The sequence below is a fragment of the Gracilinanus agilis genome, chromosome 5, assembly GCF_016433145.1.
Source record: "Gracilinanus agilis isolate LMUSP501 chromosome 5, AgileGrace, whole genome shotgun sequence".
Classification (NCBI taxonomy): domain Eukaryota; kingdom Metazoa; phylum Chordata; class Mammalia; order Didelphimorphia; family Didelphidae; genus Gracilinanus; species Gracilinanus agilis.
Genome location: NC_058134.1, coordinates 281771729 through 281792887, shown reverse-complemented (window position 1 = coordinate 281792887; position 21159 = coordinate 281771729). Strand labels below are relative to the sequence as shown.

The 21159-nt window shown below is 46.7% G+C and overlaps 2 protein-coding genes across 2 annotated transcripts in view; one reads left to right on the top strand and one right to left on the bottom strand.

Moving 5' to 3' along the window:
• The first annotated feature begins 1603 nt into the window (after positions 1-1603).
• On the top strand, positions 1604-14394 carry LOC123250199 (solute carrier family 26 member 10-like). The gene is made up of 18 exons (XM_044679219.1): positions 1604-2000; positions 2510-2620; positions 3235-3392; positions 3734-3898; positions 4131-4283; positions 4402-4484; positions 4733-4880; positions 4973-5086; positions 5368-5445; positions 5526-5621; positions 6068-6174; positions 12439-12508; positions 12593-12709; positions 12842-12875; positions 12950-13032; positions 13473-13527; positions 13633-13739; positions 14214-14394. Exons 1-18 carry the CDS (start codon positions 1604-1606, stop codon positions 14250-14252), a joined length of 2115 nt encoding a protein of 704 aa, XP_044535154.1. The 3' UTR covers positions 14253-14394.
• Positions 14395-15513: 1119 nt separating this feature from the next.
• Positions 15514-21159, bottom strand: part of B4GALNT1 (beta-1,4-N-acetyl-galactosaminyltransferase 1) — a 10573-nt gene continuing 4927 nt past the window's right edge. Inside the window, exons 8-13 of the mRNA XM_044679540.1 lie at positions 20915-21095; positions 20533-20631; positions 20255-20445; positions 19953-20093; positions 18648-18888; positions 15514-15760 (exon numbers count right to left, since the gene is read on the bottom strand). Of these exons, the coding sequence (XP_044535475.1) occupies positions 15543-15760; positions 18648-18888; positions 19953-20093; positions 20255-20445; positions 20533-20631; positions 20915-21095 (1071 nt within the window). The 3' untranslated portion in view covers positions 15514-15542. The remainder of the gene's footprint in view (positions 15761-18647; positions 18889-19952; positions 20094-20254; positions 20446-20532; positions 20632-20914; positions 21096-21159) is intronic.

The window sequence follows — 21159 nt, the reverse complement described above, 5'->3', positions numbered from 1 at the left end:
GAGGCGAGATCCTAAATGTACCTTTTTGGACTGAGCTTTTCACCACCATCACAGGAGAATCCTGGGGAGTGGGGAGGGGGAAGCCCTGATTCCCTTCCTCTGAGGTCCTCACTAAATGATCCTCCTCCTCCTCCCCACTTTGGGGAGAGGAAATGGGGCAGTGATGCTACTTTGGGTGCTGTCATTCCTGGTGCTTCATCTTCCAGCCCTGGGGTCCAAAGAGAAGTCCTGAGGAGTGGAGAAGGGCTTTGCTCCTTCATACCCTAGAGCCCAAGAAGTAGGGGCAGGGAGAAAGAGACTCAAAATTGTGCTGGCTGCCCCAGTCCTGGGTCTATATTCATCTGGTCTGCGTGTCCACTGTGTCCATCTGTCCCCTGGGGGCTCCATCACATGAGGCTGTGCTTCCTCATCAGACAATGGAACTCTGTAGGAGGGGCGTTGGGATTAGAATGGGCAAGGGGCCAGAGCCTCCCTTTGGGCCTGGACCTTATGCCCCTCTCCTGCTGACAATGGGAGGAGGGGTCTTAAGGAGGGTGAACAGGACGCCAGGCCCGATAAGAAGTAAAGGAAACAATAGAAGGAATTGAAGCCAAGAGAGGCCGCCCTAGCCCCACCCGACCCCCAGGGTTTTGGGGCCAGGGACTTTGGGAGGCCAGAGGGTGACTGGTTGCGGTTTTAGGGGTTCTTGAGCTTGGGAGTTTCAGAGGCCATTCTAGGTTGGAGCAGAAGTGGGATTATAGACCTAGGCCGGAGGTTCAGGAAGACTGAGAAAGAAAGGGGTTTCTCTAGGACCAAGAATGGTGTCCAAGAGTCTGGATCTAGGGAAGGCTGAGGGTTATCTTCAGAGTGCTTCTTGGGCCCCCAGCTACTACCCTCCCTCCTCATTTCCCCAAAGTGAAATTCAAGCAGGGAGAAATTCAAGTCAGGGACACATGGTCTACTCTAAAGGATAGTGTCTTCTTTACAGTCACATTTAAACTTCAATAAAAGAAATCCTACCCAAACTGGTGACTCAATCAAAACGAACAGGGCCTACATTAGCTTACCTGTCCTTTGGGCATCCCTCCTCAAAAAAATAGAACTTGGTGTCCATACTACACCCCCCCCTTGCCCCCAGCTATGTAGGGGAGGCATTTGGGACTGTTCCCTGACCCTTTGTTCCTGAATTTGGGGGTTGCCTGGGAGTGGACGAATGATTTCCCCCTCCTTTTCCTCTCGGGAAAACTGTGGCTGCGTGGGGAGATGGGGGGAGGGGGAAGATATCTGAACTGCTCCCTTCTCCGAGTTCCTGTATGGCTCCCTTGCAAGGAAAAAAGAAAAGAGAAAGAAGGATAGTTAATGCACCGAGGACCGCTATTCTTCTTGTGCAGCTTCTATTTCTCTCTCCATGATAACTGAAGTTATGGGGAAGGACAGAGAGAATAGGACATTTGTACCACTCTCCCCCTCTTCCCCTAGAGCGGTTCTCCAGGATCTCTTCCCCGCCCCTAGATAGGATTCCCAGGGGAGATGTACCCCTCCCTAGCCCTTGATTGTATGGTGCTCCGAGAAGGCGGAGCTAGGGGTCCCCCCCCCAACGTTGGGCGGGGTTCAGCGGTACGGGATGGAGGGGTACATAAACCCGGACTGCAGGAGGAGGGTAGAGCAGGGCAGGATGAGTGAGTCGTCTAGCACTGTGTCCTGTCCGGTGTTGGGAGAGGAGTCGGACCCCGTGGCCAGTCCTGGGTCCGAAGCAGTGTCTGGCGTCCTGAGTCCTCTTACTGAGGCACTGTTCCAGAAGCACTTTGGGGGCGCCGAGCAGGGTCTAGATCCTTTCCCCGATCAGCTGCTACGAGGCTTTCGGGACAAGCTGTTCCGGACCTGCTCCAAGAGGGAGGCGTGGAGGCTGCTCCGGGCCCGGTTCCCTCCTTTAACCTGGCTGCCCTGGTACCCCTGGAGGACCTGGTTGCTTGGAGACGCTGTAGCCGGAGTCACCGTGGGAGTAGTGCATGTGCCGCAGGGTGAGGGGACTGTCAGAACTAGAAGGATCTTCTGGGAGAAGGTGGGAAGTTGCGGGGAGTTGAGCCCCCAAGCGGGTAGAAGGGATCCCGGAGATTGGAGATATATCAAGGAGAATGAAGCGCATGGAACCTCGATTAGGGTGCAGCCCCTTTGACAACACCATCCCTCTAGGCTTGGGGGACTGGATATGGGGCACCTTCCATCAGATCCTTTAGCTTTCTCTTTACCTCCCCCTCTGCCCCAAACCTTGGAGAAGTCATTTACCTGTTCTGGTTGAGGGAATTGTCAAGAAGCCCAAGGGTGCCTCCCTGGTCTCCTTCAGTAAGCTTAATCCACACTTTGGGCCCGGCTGAGCAGGTTAGCTATCAGTACCCATTTAAGCATACTTAAGAGATCCTTAAGATCAGGGCCACATTTCTCCTTTTGTTGAGAGCAGGGGATAAGAAGCCTCTGACGTTTGATGTGACTGGATACCCTAAGGTGACCCCTCCATCTCTCCCCCTGCCAGGTATGGCCTTTGCTCTCCTAACTTCGGTGCCCCCTGTGTTTGGACTATATACCTCCTTTTTTCCTGTCCTCATTTACACCTTTCTGGGCACTGGAAGACACCTGTCCACTGGTGAGTGATCCAGAGGCCCTCCCATGCTATGCCCTTAAGCTTACATTCCACTGTAGTTCCTAGGGAGAGTAGAAATGGGTGGAAATTTCATCCCTACTAAGGCTTGGGACCATTTCCACTCAGTCTGGCTCTCCTGTGGTCCGTGGGTCCCGTGAACCCAAACGATTACAGAATTGTATTTTCTTTCCTTGATATTTCTATATAGCTTAAAATGAACATCAAAGTCGGCCTTTCTGGGTCTCTGAAGAGTAGCGAGTAGTTGGTGGGATGGGCCAGCGGCTTTGCCAGACAGCCCCAGGGCCCTTCCTAGATTCTTTCCCACTCAATCCCTAAACCTTAAATGTAGATGCTAGTCACAGAACTTTTAGATTTTTCCTCCTTCTTCCCGCCAGCTGGTGGCGCCAACCTCTTGCTCGTTTAATGGAGCGTTGCTCCCCTGTGGCTTCTGCCACCAAGTCCTTCTAGTAGCTGGAGCGGGGGAGGGGCGGGGGGAGGGAGGAGGATGATTCAGTGGGTGAAGGTAGAGAAGAAGCTCTCCGATTTCTGCACCCAAGATTTTACTCTCCCTGTAATCTTCCACATCTCCCTCTGAGCTCCCCCTCTTCTTACTGCAGGGACCTTTGCGGTACTCAGCCTTATGACAGGTTCAGCAGTAGAGAGCCTGGTCCCAGAGGCCCCCGGAGGCAACCTGAGCGCGACTGAGAAAATGCAGCTGGACCTGCAGAGGGTTGGGGCGGCGGCGGCAATCGCCTTCTGGAGCGGGGTGCTGATGGTGAGGGAGGTGGGGAGGTCAACGGGAAAACTGGGGGCGGGGAACGGGATGCCCGGGGACCTGCTTTAGGTGAGAAGGTAGAAAGAGGCCCGTGGTATGGGGAAGAATGTTGAAGGAGGAGGAGAAAGAGAGCCCAGAGATCTGGTCTCCGGTGCCTGGGTGGTTGGGTGGGCATTTCATTGGGGATCCGAGACAGCTATTTCCCTCCCCAACTTCTTTCGCTTGAAGGACCACAGTAGAAAAGAGAGTGATGAAAATGAGATTCGAATGACCTTCCTTGGCCCCCTCCTCTTGCCACTCCAATGACTCCCAGTCTTCCTCCATTCCTCCGCCCCTGGCAGCTAGGGATGTTCGCGTTGCAGCTCGGCTTCCTGTCCACCTTCCTGTCGGAGCCCGTGGTCAAGGCTCTCACCAGTGGGGCCGCGGTGCACGTGCTTGTGTCCCAGCTGCAGAGCCTCTTAGGATTGCCCTTCCCCCGGCAGATCGGCTTCTTTGCCCTCTTTAAGGTGGAAAAGAAGGAAGGGGCTTCAGGGGCCCTGCGGAAGGAGATGCCGCGTGTTGGGGCGGTTCTGGGGCTGGGGCTGGCGGGGAGGGGGGACGTGAGTCCAAGTGGATCAGGAGAGCTGGAAGGAAGAAGAGCATGGCTAGAGCGATGGTGCTCCGTGGAAAAGAGCCGAAGGGAGGGCTGCGTCAGGGGTGCAGGGAGGGAGGCCCGGTTAATACGCCCCTCCACCGCAGACGCTGGCCGCGGTGCTTACTGCGCTGCCACAGAGCAGTCCGGCTGAATTGACCATCTCGGCCCTTAGCTTGGCGCTCCTGGTGCCAGTCAAAGAACTGAACGTGAGATTTCGAGACAGGCTGCCTACTCCGATCCCAGGAGAGGTTTTCATGGTGAGAGGACTACTCTTCTCCCTCCCCTGAGTCCTGTACCCTCTCGGATCTGCAACCTAAAATGAGACCTAGCCGTTCCTCCTGAAGAGGCTCCATCCCTCCTCCTCTTCCTCCTCAGGTGCTCTTGGCCTCTCTTCTCTGTTTTACCTCTTCTCTGGACACGAGATACAATGTACAAATCGTTGGGTCGCTGCCAGTTGGGTGAGACAGAAGAGGCCCCTGGCACACTCCTTCCTAGTGTTGCCTTTCTATCCCCAACCCTTCTCCCACTCAAGAATACATCCCTCTTTCCAGCTTCCCCAGACTCCAAGGCTGCCTGCCTTCTAACCCATCCTGACATCTCCTCAACTCAAACCTTGTCCCTCAGACTCTTCAAAGGAGTCTCCGGCTCTTCAGACCACTTCCATTCTGACTACAATCAGTTCTGCCACAAATCTCTTCTTCTCCAGGTTCCCCCAACCATTGATACCATCTCTGTCTACCATGCCCCTGGTTCTTGCCTACTCCCTTCCAATCGCACTGGTTACTTTTGCTGTGTCGGTGTCTCTGGCTTCAATCTATGCAGACAAGCACAGCTATACCATCGACCCCAACCAGGTGTGCCTCAGACCTCTCTACGCCCACCCCCATCTGATCCTAGTCTGATTACAAGCCGCTCATCCTAACCCTAATACTCCCCTCGCCTCCAGGAGCTCCTGGCTCATGGTGTCTCCAACCTAGTCTCCTCACTCTTCTCCTGCTTCCCCAACTCAGCCTCATTAGCTACAACCAGTTTGCTAGTGGATGCAGGGGGACACACACAGGTAAGGGTGGAGATCACCAAGGGCTGGAGAGGTGACGGGAGGGACATCACCCAAGTGAGGGGGATGGGGGATTCTTAGGTCAAAGAATGAAGCAGATGGAGGTGTTGGTATATCTAGATAGGAAAGATGGAAGAGAAGCACCACAGTAAAGGGTGTGGAGAGACATCCAAGTCAAGGAAAAGGGAGGCTGCTAGAAGATGCACACAGGTGTCAGGAAGTTTATGGGGATCAGAGGAGCAGTTCCCTTCTTCCCTGGCCTTACATTCTTCCTTCCCTTCTAGCTTGCAGGCTTCTTCTCCTGTGCAGTTGTCCTGTCTGTGCTCCTGTGGTTGGGACCTCTTTTCTACTATTTGCCCAAGGTAGTGAGTGAATTGTGGGACAGGTTGAAGATATACTGAGATGCAGTAAAGACACTGAGCTCTCTTCTTCCCAATCCCAGGCTGTCCTTGCCTGCATCAACATTTCCAGCATGCGCCAGATGTTCTTCCAGATGCAGGAGCTGCCCCAGCTGTGGCACATCAGCAAGATGGATTTTGTGAGAGACTTGAACCAGGGTCCCTCAGCCTCCCCAACTCAGATGAATTCAGTTCAATACAAATCCACAAAACCTTTCCCCTAGCTAATTGTGATTGTTCCTGGTACTGATTCCCTTTTTAACCTAAGTCCTGCAGCAACTCCCTAAATGAACTTATGGTTTACCAGAGAGGAGGAGTAGGGGGAGGGTTAAAACTCTTCCAGGTGTCATGATGATCTCAGAGCTGTAGTTGTCCCACTCTAAGTTCCCTTGCCTGTACAACTGCTGCACCCCTTCATGAACAAACACCCCCCCATTCCAAATCTCCCACTTCCTCTACTCACTTTCTTCCATCCTGACCCCAAAGCCCTGACCTGACAGTCTTTTAGCCCTAGATTCCTTAACTTGATGTGGCTGGTCACCCATGACTTCCTTGTGTTTGCTCTTTCCCCACCCATGTTTGACAGACTGTGTGGCTGGTCACATGGGTTGCTGTAGTGACTTTGAGTGTGGACTTGGGCCTCGCCATAGGTGTTATCTTCTCCATGATGACTGTAGTTTGCCGGACACAGAGGTAGGGTATGGAAGGGAGCTTTAAATTTGCCAGATAGTCAGATCTGAATATGTCATACTTTCCTAAATGAACACCTTCCCTTTTCTTCTTTTTTTTTTCTTTTATAATTTCATTTTATCCCCCCCCCCAATTACATTGGAAAAAGAATTTCAAGTCTTGAATTCTTTCCTTCTCTTCCTCTACCTGCCCCACCCTAAGATAGTAGGCAATCTCATATAGATTTTACATATGCAATCAATCATGTAAAAGTTTTCCATATTAACCCTTTTGTGGAAAGAAATTTGAACCTCCCAAAATTAAGAAAGTGGAAAAACTTTGCTTTGGTTCCAACTCCATCAGTTCCTTCTTGGGAAGCAGATGGCATTTTTCATCATGAGTCCTTTGGGATTATTTTAGATTACTGTATTGCTGAGAATAGCTACAGTTGCTCACTGTACAGTATTCTTGTCACTGTATAATGTTTTACTAGTTCTACTCATTGCACTCTGCTTCAGTTCAAGTAAGTCTTTCCAAGTTTCTCTGGGTTCCTCCTGTTCATCATTTCTTACAGCACAATAGTATTTCATTAAAATCATTTATTATCCTTTGGGCATAGGTCCAAATTGCTCTCCAGAGTGATTGAATCAGTTCACAACTCCCTCAACAGTGCATTAGTGTCTCAATTTTCCCACATCCCCTCCAAGTTTTGTCATTTTCCTTTTCTGTCATAATAGCCAATCTGATAAGTAGGGGATGGTACCTCAGAGTTGTTTTATTTTGCATTTCTCTAGTTAATAGTGATTTAGAGCATTTTGGGGGCACAACTATAGAGAGCTTTAATTACTTTGTTCATATCCTTTGAACCCTGATCAATTGAGGAATGACTCGTATTCTTATATATTTGACTAATTTCTCCATTTAAGAAAAGAGGCCTTTATTAGAGAGACTTGTAAAAAAATTAAGCACAATTATGATTACTGCATATTATTTTCCATCCTATTTCCCCCTGTTTAGTTTTTGACCACCACCCTCTCCAATTTGCCCTTTTTTCTATCAGTCCCACCTTGCTTCTCTGATTCCCTTCCTCTCCTACTTTCTTATAGGGTAAGAGAAATTTCTATACCTAATTGATTATGTGTGTTCCTCCCTCACAGAGTCAATTCCAATGAGAGTAATGTTCAAACACTCTCCTCCTCATTTCCCCCATCTTCCCCTCCACTGTAAAAGCTCTTTTATGTCTCTTTTAAGTGTGATAATTTACTACAATCTATTTTTACTTTTCCCCTCTTCCCAATGCATTCTTCTTTCTCATAACTTAATTTTTTTATATTATCCCATCATATTCACCTCACAGCCTTGCCCTCTTTCTATGAATGCTCCTTCTCATTGCCCTAGTAAATGATAAAATTCTTAGGAGTTAGAAGAATCATTTTCCCATGTAGGGATGCAAATAGTTTGTCTTTTAATTTCTCTTTCTTGTTTATCTTTTCATACTTCTCTTAAGTCTAATATTTGAAAATCAAATTTTCCCTTCAGCTCTGATCTTTTCATAAGGAATGTTTGAAAGACTTTCTTTTCATTGAATACCCAATTTTCCCCCTGAAGAATTATGCTTCGTTTTGCTGAATGATTCTTGGTTGACTCCTAGCTCCTTTGCCTTTTGGAATATCACATTCTGGGTCCTCTGATCCTTTTATGCAGAAGCTGCTAAATCTTGTGTTGTCTTGACTGCTGACCCATGATATTTGAATTGTTTCTTGTTGGCTACTTGCAAAATTTTCTCCTTCACCTGAAAGTTCTGGAACTTGGCTACAATATTCCTGGGAGTTATCCTTTTGGGACCTCTTTCAGGTGATTAGTGGATTCTTTCTATTTCTAATTCACCCTCTGGTTCTTGAATTTCAGGGCAGTTTTCCTTGACAATGTCTTGAAAGATGATATTTAACTTTGTGGTTTGTTTTTTAAATAAAAACCCTTACCTTCCATCTTAGAATCAATACTGTATATTGGTTCTAAGGTAGAAGAGTGGTAAGGGCTAGGCAATGGGAGTCAAGTGACTTACCCAGGTTCACACAGCAAGGAAGTGTATAAGGCCAGGACCTGAGACTCCAACCATGGTATCTACCTGCTGTGCCAGATTTGAACCCAGGATGTCCTGTCTTTAGGCCTGGCTCTCAATCTACTAAGCCACCTAGCTGCCCCAAGCTTTTTTTTTTTTTTTTTTTTTTTTTTAATCGTGGATTTCAGGTGGTCCAATAATTTTTAGATGATCTCTCCTAGATTTATTTTCCAGGTCAGTTGATTTTTCAATGAGATATTTAGAATTTTCCTTCTTCTTTTTTTTTTTAAACCCTTACCTTCCGTCTTGGAGTCAATACTGTGTATTGGCTCCAAGGCAGAAGAGTGGTAAGGGTAGGCAATGGGGGTCAAGTGACTTGCCCAGGGTCACACAGCTGGGAAGTGTCTGAGGCCGGATTTGAACCTAGGACCTCCCGTCTCTAGGCCTGGCTCTCATCTACTGAGCTACCCAGCTGCCCCCTTTTTTCATTCCTTTGACTTTGTTTCTTGATGTCTCATGGAGTCATTAGCTTCCATTTGCACAATTCTAATTTTTAAGAAATGATTTTCTTGAGTGAGCATTTGTACCTCCTTTGCCATTTGGCCAATTCTACTTTTCCCCTCCTCTAAAGCCTTTACCTTCCACCAAAACTATGTATTGGTTACAAGACAGAAGAATGGTAAAGGCTAAGCAATGGGGGTTAAGTGTCTTGCTTAGGATCACAAAATTAGGAAGTGTCTGAGGCTAGATTTAAACGTAAGACCTCCTATTTTTAGACCTGGTTCTCAATCTACCAATTCTACTTTTTCTTCAGTACTTTTTTGTACCTCCTTTACCAAGCAGTTGACTTTTTAATGATTTTCCTGTATCACTCTCATTTCTCTCCCTAATTTTTCTTCTGCTTTTCTTATTTGATTTTTAAAATCCTTTTTGTGCCCCTCCACTAATTCTTTTTGGACTTGAGAACAATTAATATTTTTATTGGAGGCTTTGGATGTAACAGTATTGACTTTATTGCTTCATTCTGAGTTTGTTTTGGTCTTCTCTGTCACCAAAATAACTTGCTATGTTGAGTTTTGTTTGTAATTGGTTGCTCTTTTCCCTGTATTTTTCTTTTCTTTTAAGTAAAAAAATTCCCCAGCTAATGTTGGGCTCTGTAACTGTGGTGAAGGGAGCAGTTCCAAGCTTCAGCTTCTTTGTGCTAGCTCCAGTGATCTATAAGTTTCTAAGGAGTGATATATTTAAAATTCTTCTGGCCTGTGCTATGATCTATGAGGAACCAGCAGCACTCTTTTGTACTTTGGAAATGTGACCAGGGTCCCCAGTTCTTCTGTGGCTGCAAGCACTGGTGTGTGCTAGTGGTCTTCTTCACCAAGACCCAGGACTGTCACCTGGATCTGTGTATGGACAACCAAAGTCTTGCACCCAGAGCCAGCAAAGGAACCCCTGTAATTTCCTTCTGAGAAGTTGTCTGACCTTCACTTACCTACCATCTGTGGCTAAGAACTCTGGAACCCTTTGCTGCTTGTTGATTCAGCCACCCCAAGTCCTGTTGCTTTCCTTTTTTCTGCTGATGCCTTTTATCTTTATCACAGTTGTTCTGTTTCCTGCACTGAACTTTCTCTTTCTACAAAGAAAAGTAATTAAGCAAAAATGCCTGGTAGAGACTGCTTCTGGCAAGGTATATGATGGTCAGCCCTAATATTCCCCCACCTCTCTATTGTCAGAGAGGAAGTATAATTCTTTCTCTCTTCTCCAGGACCTTTACTGATTTTTCCATTACTTCAACTTCTTTTTAGTGATTTCCCCTCTGGGTAAATTGGTGTAGTCATTGGGTATATTATTCTTTTATTCCTGCTCATTGACCTCTATATCTGTTTATGCAAGTCTTTCATTCATCATCATTTATCTATATCTACTTCAGTATATTAAAAAACCCTTACCTTCTGTCTTAAAATTGATACTAAGTTTTGGGCTGCCAGCTGGCGTTAAGTGACTTGCCCAAGGTCCCACATCTAGGAAGTGTGTGAAGATAGTTTTGAACCTAGGACCTCCTGTCTCCAAGCCTGGCTCTAAATCCACTGATTCACCTAGATGCACTGCCCCACCCCTTTACTTTTTTTTTTTTTTTTAAACCCCTTACCTTCTGTCTTAGAATCAATACTATATATTGATTCTAAGGCAGAAGAGCAGCAAGGGCTAGGCAATGGGGGTTCAGTGACTAGCTCAGTCATACAGCTAGGAAATGTCCAAGGTCATGTTTGAACCCAGGACCTCCCATCTCTGGACCCCATTTCCTTTTAATATTCCCTCTCTAAGAACAAAAGCTCTCTTCATAGTCTGACATTGCATGTAACCCTCTCCCACAGGGCTGCTCTGTCTCCAGAGTGCTCCCTTTCCCTCCCCCGTCCCCCAAGGGGGTTTCTTTCCCTCAGGGGCCTACTCTACTCTAACCATTTCGCCATTGGCTGAGCTCAGTTTCCAGCCTGGAAATCATCTCTTTCTGTGCCTGATGCACAACAATATTCCATTCCATCCCTGAACCATAGTTTTTCCAGGCACTCTACGAATAACGGACACCCACATTATTTCCAGTTCTTGACCCACTCAGAGAAGTACTGTCACAGGCATTTTAGCATATATCAATATAGCAGACATTTAGCTGTCATTTAGCATTTACTAATCACTTGCTATGTGTTCGGCACTGCACTAAGTGCTGGAGGAAAGGAAGACAAAAGCCAGTCCTTGTTCTTGAGTCATTCATGGTCTAAGAGGGGAGATGATATGCCAGCAATTACGGAAGGACACAATATATACAGAATAAACTGAAGGGATCTTCAAGGGAAGGCACTAGCATTAGAGGGCACTGGAAGAAGCTTCTTTCAAAAGGTGGGACTTTAATTGACCCTTGAAGGAAGAAGCCAGGGGAGCTAGGAGATGGAAGAACATTCCAGGTGTGGATGAAGGCCAACCAGTGAAAAACACTTGGGAAATGGAGTGTCATGTATGAGGAAGAACAAGGAGGCTAGGTTAGTGTCACTGGATTGAAGAGTACAAGGAAGGGAGGAGAGTGGAAGGAAACTGGAAAGAGAGGAGGCACCAGGTTCCGAAGGGTCTTTCAAGCCAAATGGAGAACTCTCTTTTTGATCCTCAAGGTGATAGGTAATCACTGGAGTTTATTCAATTGGGAGAGTGTGATGTAGTGAACCATTAGGAAGATCAGTTTGGCAGCTTAGTGGAAAATGGGTTGGAGTGGTGAGAGACTTAAGGCAGGAGGCTAACCTGCAGGCAATTACAGTCAAGGCATGAGGTGATGAGGCCCCACACAAGGATGATGGAGAGAAGGGATTCTACACCAGAGATGTTTCAAAAGTAGAAACTACAGGATTTAGCTACTTATTGGATATTGGTGGGTAAGAAATAGTGGGGAGATGAGGATGCCACCTAGATTCTAAGTCTGGGTTACTGGGACAATGGTGGTGACCTTGACAATATTAGGTAGGGGGTGACATGAGTCTCAAGTGAAATAATGGATGTAAAGCACTTTGCAAACCGTCACTAGGCCTTTAATCTTGTGATGATTTCATTCTCTGAGGCTTCTGTTGACTTCCTGCTTAGTTCAAATAATGTTTAAAGAGCAATATGTAGGCATACTGGTAAACATTTAACGACTGGGTTCTGGGAATGATGGGAGTGGTAGTTGTATACACTCACCCTTTTAATAAACGTAAAAGTTTAATCTGCATTATTAACATTTACTTAGACAATCAGCAAAACAATAAATCAAGCCTGATTTCTGAGGGGTAAATGCTCACATTTGGGGCAGGTAGGTGGCACAGTGGATTGATAGCCAGGCTGGGAGACAGGAGATCCTGAGTTCAGTCTGGCCTCAGACACTTACTTGCTGTATGGACCTTGGACAACTCACTCAATCCCCATTGCCGTGGCCCTTACAGCTTAGTTTACTTATATTCTAAAACAGAAGGTGAGGGTTTTGAGAGAGAGATCAGCAGTCTCTTCTACTGGTCAGAGCTGGCTCCAGGACACTTTAGTATGGAAATTAGAAAGAGAAGGTTTTGGAGGAAAGATACAGAGTTCAGTTTTTGATAAGTTGGGTTTCTGTATTTGATTCTCTCTGAGAATATGCCCAAGAGTAGGAACTCCTGCTCTAAAGATATTGATGATTTTGCATCTTTTTACCATTTTCCTCTCCATATGATCCCCAGGATACAGTGTCTGGTGCTTGGACAAGTAAAGGGAAGAGAACTCTTCTGTCCAGTCAGAGAAAGTTCTAAGGTAGGCAAGAGGAAGTAGAGAAAATGAGAGACAAATTATCTTAGAATTTTATTGACTCTTTGATCCTGCAACTACTTTGACCAGCTCTGTCAGGTTCCTGGACTACGAATCTTCAGATACCCTGCACCGCTCTATTTTGGAACCAGAGGCAAGTTTCGTAGAAGTATGGCACAGTTGCTGGGACTGGAGAGGCAAGAAGAGGTGAGGAGGCAGGACTAGGTGAATGTTTAAGGGGCATATATTACAGATCAGATGAAGGGCAGGCCCAAGTGTATAGAGAACTAATGTATACTCATTGGAAACTGAGGCTGGTGACCTCTCTTTTCTTCCTAGGAACCTGCAAAGTTACATGGATCACCTGAGACAGGTAAGATGAGAAAGTTAACTTGGGAAGATGGGGTGGCACGAGAGAGGTCATAAAAATGCCATTGGCACTTCCAGGAGCTGAGCTTATTCAAGTTGTCATCCTGGACTGTAGTGGTATCATCTTTGTGGATGTAGCTGGAGCCCGGGAGTTGGTACAGGTATGTCCATGCATGTTGGAAAGGGGTGGCTAGAGGGATAGATGGATTACTTTTTAAAAAGTTTTATTAAGCGCTTACTATGTTCTAAGCATGGTGCTAAGCGCCAAGAATACAAATAGAAATAGAAAACGGTCTCTGCCCTCAAGGGGCTTCCATTCTAATATGGAGACAATTAGGGAAACTCTGGCCAGGGAAGGATCTTTTGATTTGGAAAGTTAAAAGGAATGGTGGCTGAGAGGAGTAGCAGGGGCATAGATTAACATACTGTACTCAATGACAGTTGATTTCATTATGGTTCCAGAAATGGAAAAGAGGAGTTGTAGGAGCCAAGAAGGGATGAGATGGCAGGGGAGGGAAGTGAATCATGACTGAAGCTGGTCCTAAAAGTAGCAGGCGAGTCCTTTTCTAACCATCTTAAAACTCTTTCCCCCCTTCCCTAGCTGGCTAGTCAGTGCAGTGCAGCCAGAATTCACCTCCTTTTGGCTCAGTGCAATGGTAAGATGCTTAGAATTGGGGAGGACTGGAAATGCTTTGAATTATGGGATGGGGATGAGGAGGAGGCCAGAGTTGGAGCTTCGATCATCCTTTCTGCTGGTACAGCCCCTGTACTTCGGACACTAACCAGGGCTGGGCTCCTGGACGTATTGACTCCAGATCAACTTTTTGTGAGCGTCCAAGATGCGGCTGCCCATGCACTGGAGAGTCTGGTAAAGATCTGGGTAGGAGGGGCTAGTGGAAGGAAGATAGTGGAAGGAAAAGAGAAGGTGGTCTGAGGGAAAATGAGAGGGCTAGGAAAAAGAAACTAGACAATGGGATAAGGAATGGCCGAGGGGGGGGGCAGTCAGTGTATGAAGAAGGGAGAATTGGGGAGCCCCAAAGTAAGGGAGCATGGGAGGATGCCTGGGATGCAAAAACTGATGAGGTAGATACAGAGGGGGAGAATGGAAGTTGAAGGAATGAGCAAGAGAGTGGACTTACACTTCGTAAAAGAGGGCTCAAGTGGGGATGAGTTGACCTGAGGATCTTTCAGAACATAATTCCCTACCCTGCTTCCCCACCTAGAATCTCACTGGGGAGGATGATTATCAGTTCTCAGGCCCAGCATGGATAGGGAAGGTAGGAGGGAGGTCTCCAGAACGCTTTCCTTCACTCTCTCCTGATGTACCCTTTTCTCTTTATAGGAACCTCTGGCCTCAAAGACCTGTATGGTCTGGGTTTGAACTTGGCAGCTGTACATATTAGGAATCCCAGGAACACTGCCCACATATAGTTGGGGAGAAATTATGGCCACTGAGGGAAAAACCAGGGTGGGCCTCCCTTTTTATTTATGTTTTCAATAAAGTAAAATTAGCTTTTCCATGATTACCATAAGTGCCCGCCCTTTCTAGCTTGGCTTGGAGTCTGAACACTCCAACAGATATCTCTTAGAGACCCCTTTCCCCCACCTTGATCCTGAAGAGACAAAGCTAGCTCTGATTACAACATTGCTGACTTGTTGGACAGCATCCCCGAGACCTATGCAGACCTATCTCCAAGATCAAAATTCTCCTGGGGGCGGGGTGGGGAGAACTGGATATGGTTCATAGAATTTTGGTCCAGAGACACAGAGGGCAGCACAAAGAGGGAAGATGGTGCATATCTGGAGCCTCTGCTCTTAAGGAGATTGGGGCAGTCTCTACTTGGGGGGTGGGTTCCATTTGGCTCTCAGAAACCCTCAGGCTCTTTGGCACTAGAAGGGTTATTAATGGTACCCTATTATTCTTTCCATAAGAATAGGGGATGGAGGGTTTAGCACTGATGAGGTGGGGCTATCACTGAATTGGTAAAGAGGTGGGGTCACAGCTCCAGTTGTACCTTTGGCTATTGGGGAGGTCATCCTGGGATTCTGTCAAGATCCGGGAAGAGCTGGGTAGTCTTTGAATAGTCCTTGAGAGGTGAATCACAGCATGATCAGCAGGGCAATTAACAGAAGTTGTGACTAGATTCTGCAAACAGGTCTGTTCCAAGTGTTTTGTGTGAAGGAAATCATTGAAGGATCAAGAGGATAGAATCGAAACTCTGATGCCTTCCGTAGTCAGCAGGAAAAGCCAGCAATTGAGGTAGGGGACAACAAGGCAGGAGGCAGGCTGGATGTCCCCTGGGTGATAGTTGGCTAACCAGGTGTGAAGGAGAGTCAGTGGGCCGAAAGAAAGTTTGATAAACTGAGGCAGACAGGATTGCAGCCTCTCAGATTTCAGTCACTCAACTTCCATGTTGGTGCTGGCTGGGGGCCCCACATGGCTGCTGTGGAACATCAAGTAAATGGAGAAGCTTGAATAGGGAAATCTTCCCTAAAAGTAATCTACCTCCACTCTCTCTTTCATCCTTCTCTCCTTCTCCTTTCTGATTAATAAAGATTACAAATCTATGGCTAGACTCATATTTTCAATCATAACAGTCCCAGGGGCAGTTGGGCAGCCAGGCAGCCACTATGTCCATCACATCAGCCATTTCTATGCTTACTGAGCCAGTCAATCTGAGGTCATGCACTGGAGACGATGTTTGAAGAAGAGCAGTTTGTGTTTGGCCATCTGGCTCTCATCTGTGGCCCCAGGATATCGATATTTGGCGTAAATCTCTGCCTCAGTTCCCCAAGGTACCCATGGCAGTTTCACCTTCGATGCATGATCCACCAAGACATCAGAACACGAGCCTACCCGAAGGGAGCCAAGTCCATCCAGGAAAAATTCTGGGAGGGGGGAAGAAATAAGGGAGAAAGAAAAAAGAGGGAGACATTGAGAGAGGCTGTGAAGGGTAGGAGCCTTCCAGAAGAACAAATCACCAGACTTGGCCAAGGTAGTGGGGAATTTTTGGTCTGTGTTCCAGGAAAGTTTTGCCCTCAAGACCATAACATCTTGGAGGCCATTTCTTTAACCATAAAGCTGGGATAACTGCATCTGTCATAAGTTGTTTTGAGTGTCAGATGGATAGGAAAGCAAGGTGCCAGGGGAAAGTCTTTTGTAAATTTAAGACCTGCTAGAAAGGTACTAGCAGCAAAATAGGTGCCCATCTGTGGGGCAATGGCTGAACAAATTGGAGCAGATAATAGGAAGTCAAGTTATTTCAGGACAACAAATGAGGAATTCACAGAAATATGAGAACTGTCTGAATTTATGCAGAAGTAGAACCAGGGAAATGATAAGACACATGCTGCCACCTGGGTCAAAATAAAGGAAAAGAACAATCAAATAAAACTGAACATAGATTATGATGGCCAATACTGGCCCAATGGAAGAGAAAAGGAAATGCACGCTGCTCCTTTCTTTGGAACATCCAGGGATATCTGTCAGAAGGGTGGCTACAGCAGTTTTGTTTAATGGATTGGTTTTTGTTGTTGTTGTTGTTTTGCTGTTACAAAGGAAGGCTCATTTGGGGTGGAGTTCATCTGGAAATGACCATGATATTAAAAACAAAACAAAAACCAAAGGCATTGGCAAAATTAAAAAAAAAAAAAAACCAACAAGACCTTCTCTTGGCTGGGACAGCCTTGCAACTGATGATTGATCGCTCTCGCCTAAACCTTGGGGAAAAGAGGGCAAGACTCGGGGGAGAAGAGGGAAAAATTCTTTGTGAGAAGGCATCAGATTAGATTGCTAGCTCTCCCTCCTCTTGATTTTCACATCTCTCTTCTTGGAAGCTGAGTGTCTCCCACCTTAGTGGGGAGAGTTGCTGGAGAGTTGAAATGCCCTGTCCTCCCTCGGAAGGGTTATTTTGCTTTTATATGGAACATGTGTTTAAATATATGTATAGAAAAATATGCAGAAGGGTTTAATGGCTATAGAGCTGGCCTCAGAGCCAAAAAAGACTTGGATTCAAATCCTACCTTTGACATAGACCATCATCTTAGGCCAATAATAACCTCTAGGTGCCCCTGGCAACTTTCTAAGGTTATAAATTGTAGAGTAGACACCAATTGGCATTGGTTCCACATTGGGAGTTTCTATACTGAAGAAAGCACAGGTCTGGTTGAAAAAAAAAAGAGAAGGGAAAAAAGGGTGCAGGTGTCTATAAACCATTGAGGTTATTAAATATAGAGGAATTCTTTGGACTTCAAGCCTAGGGACCTAGGGTGCAGGAGGTAGTGGGAGGAGGGTCACTCGCATTCATACTCCAGGGCTCTAAGGACAGAGTTGGGTTCTTGGGAGAGAAACACTGAACATATAAGGCGAAAGGAGGAAAAGGGGAAAAGTCCTCGGTCAGATCGGGGAGGCACGAGCACACTCTAGACAAGATCTAGAAATAGGCCCTGTGGATACAGTGATAAATGAACCTTCACTCTACCGCACTGGACAAACCTTATAAAAAAGAATCAATACCTACAGGCTGCCTTTCAGGGGCATTTTTAATTCCCTGTGTATATTCCGACAACTGAACAACTGCTAAACAAATCATGATAGAATAATGTGGAGACTATTATCGTACTGTAAAAAATGTAACAAATACAGAGAAACAGGAAGTCATGTGAGCTGATGTAAGGTGAAATCAGGAAAGTTATATATATGAGTACAACCTGGAAAAGGGAAAGTAAAGCAGAAGCAATGCTTTGAAATGATAATAACCAAGACTGGCTCCAAAGAAGAGACAAAAGGCTTCTTCCTCATTTCTTTGCCAAAAGTAGAGAACTAAGGGGAGGAACATCATAGATAATAGAAAACAATCTGGGTGACTTGGTTAGTTCTTGCCCTGCTTCTAAAAAATTCATTGTCATAAAGGAAGATGTGGGGTAAGGTAGCAGGGATATTTTAGACAGAAAAACAAAAGAGGTCAATAAAACTTTTATTTTTTTTTTTTAGAATCCTTACCTTCCATCTTGGAGTCAATATTGTGTATTGGCTCCAAGGCAGAAGAGTGGTAAGGGTAGGCAATGGAGGTTAAGTGACTTGCCCAGGGTCACACAGCTGGGAAGTGTCTGAGGTCAGATTTGAACCTAGGACCTCCCATCTGTAGGCCTGGCTCTCAATCCACTGAGCTACCCAGCTGCCCCCGAAACTTTATTTTTATTTTTTTTTAAACCCTTAACTTCTGGGTATTGGCTCTTTAGTGGAAGACTGGTAAGGGTGGGCAATGGGAGTCAAGTGACTTGCCCAGGGTCACACAGCTGGGAAGTGTCTGAGGCTGGGATTTGAACCTAGGACCTCGTATCTCTAGGCCTGACTCTCAATCTACTGAGCTACCCAGCTGCCCCTTGAAACTTTACTTTAAAAAAGAAAAAAAACTTCAAATCTAGCCTCAGACACGCCCTAGCTGTATGACCTTGGACCAGTCACTTAACCCCCATTGCCCACCCTTACCACTCTTCTGCCTTGGAGCCAATATACAGTATTGATCCTAAGATGGAAGGTAAGGGTTTAAAAAAAAAAAGAAAAAGGAAAAAGCCCCAAAGATATGTATGTACAGTATTTTAATTTTTTTTCAGTGTGCCTCATTTTGTCTCTATAAGTTTTACTCATTAGGTTCTCCCTTAAGTAGAAGCCCCTGCTGTTTTGGAATCACTTTTCATCACCAAGCATCAGGTACCCAGTGCCCAGGGTAGAGCCCCCCAGTTTACAGGGAACATGGAGGGGAACATTACATACCCAAATGAGCCACTCGACTGAGTCGAGGATCGAAGCCAATCTCTCGAACCTTGTCCACCCGAGCCAAGAAGAAGTTGACAACGCCATCAGTGACCACACAACTGGGGAAACCAGGGAGCTCGTGGTGGAAGCCTCGCCTTTGGATGAGGCAGTTTCCCAAGCCAGGGCCCCCAGACTCTATGCTCATCAATTGTCGATAAGTAGTGGAGAAGCCTGTGATCTCCCGAACTGCTCCCCCAACCTGGGGAGACAGAGGACATTGGGAGGCCCAGGAGGCCAAGGGTTACCCACTAGGAAATGGGAGTGGCCATAGTGAGATACCGTGGAGAGAAGATGAGAAGGACCAAGGAAGAAAAGAGAAGGGAATGCTGATGGGCAGGGCAGGGAGGGCCATGGTTCTAAAGGGTTTCTTGTTCCTAAGGGAATCAGACCACACAGTTCTTCTCCTCTACCCCTATAGCCACCCTGTCACTATCTTCACAAAATCAGGCTGTTCTGCCTCTGCCTCCTCCCCTCTCACACTCACCCTTATGCCAGTTGTGGCCAAAATAAGTTAGGCAATTGGGTTTTCATTGTAAGCTCTGTTTGGCCTCAACCACCAGTTTCTAGATATCTAAGAACCTCTCTTCCCCATTTCCTCTGCTCCCTTTGGGGCTGGGGAAAACTTCATTATTAAATCCTTAGCCCACAAAGAGAGGTAGCTTATGTATAAATGGAGATTTTGAACCTTGGACTTCATCCCCCATTAAGTCCTTTAGTTTTCCCGAAATTCCCTTTAATCTCTCCTGCGCCTCCACGTTTGTGTGTTCACGTTATTGTTTTATAGTTGGCTGTAACTCCTCCCTCTTTCTCTTTGGTTCCTGGGAATGAGCTGGTTAGTACCGTTCAGTTAGTCTCTTTTGTTAGTTTATTATTAATAAAATATTTATAAATAAAACATTTAGTATTTTGTATATTAATTTTAATCTTCACAGTAGGTGCCACAGTGGATAGAGCACTGGGTTTAGGGTCAGGAAGACATGAGTTTCAATCCAGTCTCAGACACTTACTAATGGTATGAATCTGGACAAGTCACTTCAGCTCTTTTTACCTCGTTTCCCCCAGCTATAAAATGGAGATAATAGCACCTACCTTGCAGGATTTTGTATGGAACTAGCACTGTGCCTGGCATATAGAAGGTGTTATATAAAAGGCTTCTCCCCTAATCTCTACTTGCTTCACTCACCTTCCAGTTGCCCTCCATATTTTCTCCACCCTTGACCTAGTAATCTCTCCCCACAAGCTCCATCCTCATCCCTTTTTTACCAAGTCCAGAGAAGTCCGCTCCAGCACATCCACCAGCTTCTCTATCTTGGTCCGTCCAGTGAAGATGAAGTCATCATCCACCCACAGAACATACTTTGTGGTTACTTGGGAAACAGCTAGATTTCGGCCTGCAAACCATCCCTAGAGGCAGGAGGAGAGAGCCACTAAAGATATTCCTCCATCCTCCCATCGCTTCTCCGTAACTCTGTGCAGCATCTCCTTCGGATCAATGCTGTAACCCCCTCCCAATCGAGGTACCCATTAGTGCCTCTGTGCCCTGCCGGTAACACCCTGTTGCTGACCTTGCCAAAGGGCATGAGGTAGTGCTCAATATGAGGGCCACTGACTGGCTGGGGCTGCTCGCTGTCATCAGCGATGATCACAGTAATGGTTGGGTAAAAACGACGGATGCTGTTGATGAGCTTTCGGAGTCGGTCATAGCGAAGGAAGGTCTTGGTGGCAATGGTGACCAGAGCACTGATGTTGTACTTGGCTGGGGGAGGGAGGGGAGAAGAAGACTCTAGGTGTCTCTTCTGGCCATCCATCCCTCACCCACTTGCCATTTCTTGTCTGACCTTACCTCCTTCAGGGGGAGGCCCCGGTGGGTACAGTCGAGGTTTGGGTGGATGTTTGATCCGGATAGTGAAGACAGCTTCATGTCCATCGGTGGAGAATCGAGCTGGGGAGAGTGAAAAGGAAAGTGTGGCTAATGTGGGGAAAGGTAAAGGGGGGGCTGGGGAGGGAAGGAGGAGGGTTTCAGGTTGGGTTTCTCCCTTCCTTGCTCTCTGCCCAAGCCAAACAAGGGCCCTTTCATTTCCCTCCCCTTTCCCAGGGCTGAGCTCTGTGGGTCTATTGTCTAGCTAGATGCTCAGCTCCGATTGGTGTTCTAGCACCTCCCACAGCTCTAGGCATTTTGGGTCTCCTGTCTCATCCAACCCCTAGAGCTTGGGCTGCTTTTCCACCTGTGTCTGCTGAGTCCAGCTCGTAGCTCCGGCTACTGTAAGTGACCAGCTGAAGCTGTCTGTTGAGTCGGTCTAGCTCTGGGCTTGAGAGAGTGAGTTCTGGCTGGCCCTCCCCTCGCAGTGTCACTCCTTCTACTTCCCCTGCCACATCCCAGGTGCCAAGAGATGCAGAGAGGTTTACCTGAGGATGTGTGGGAGGGACAGAATCAAAGCCTGCCTGGAAGAGTCAACCTCTCCCCCCCCCC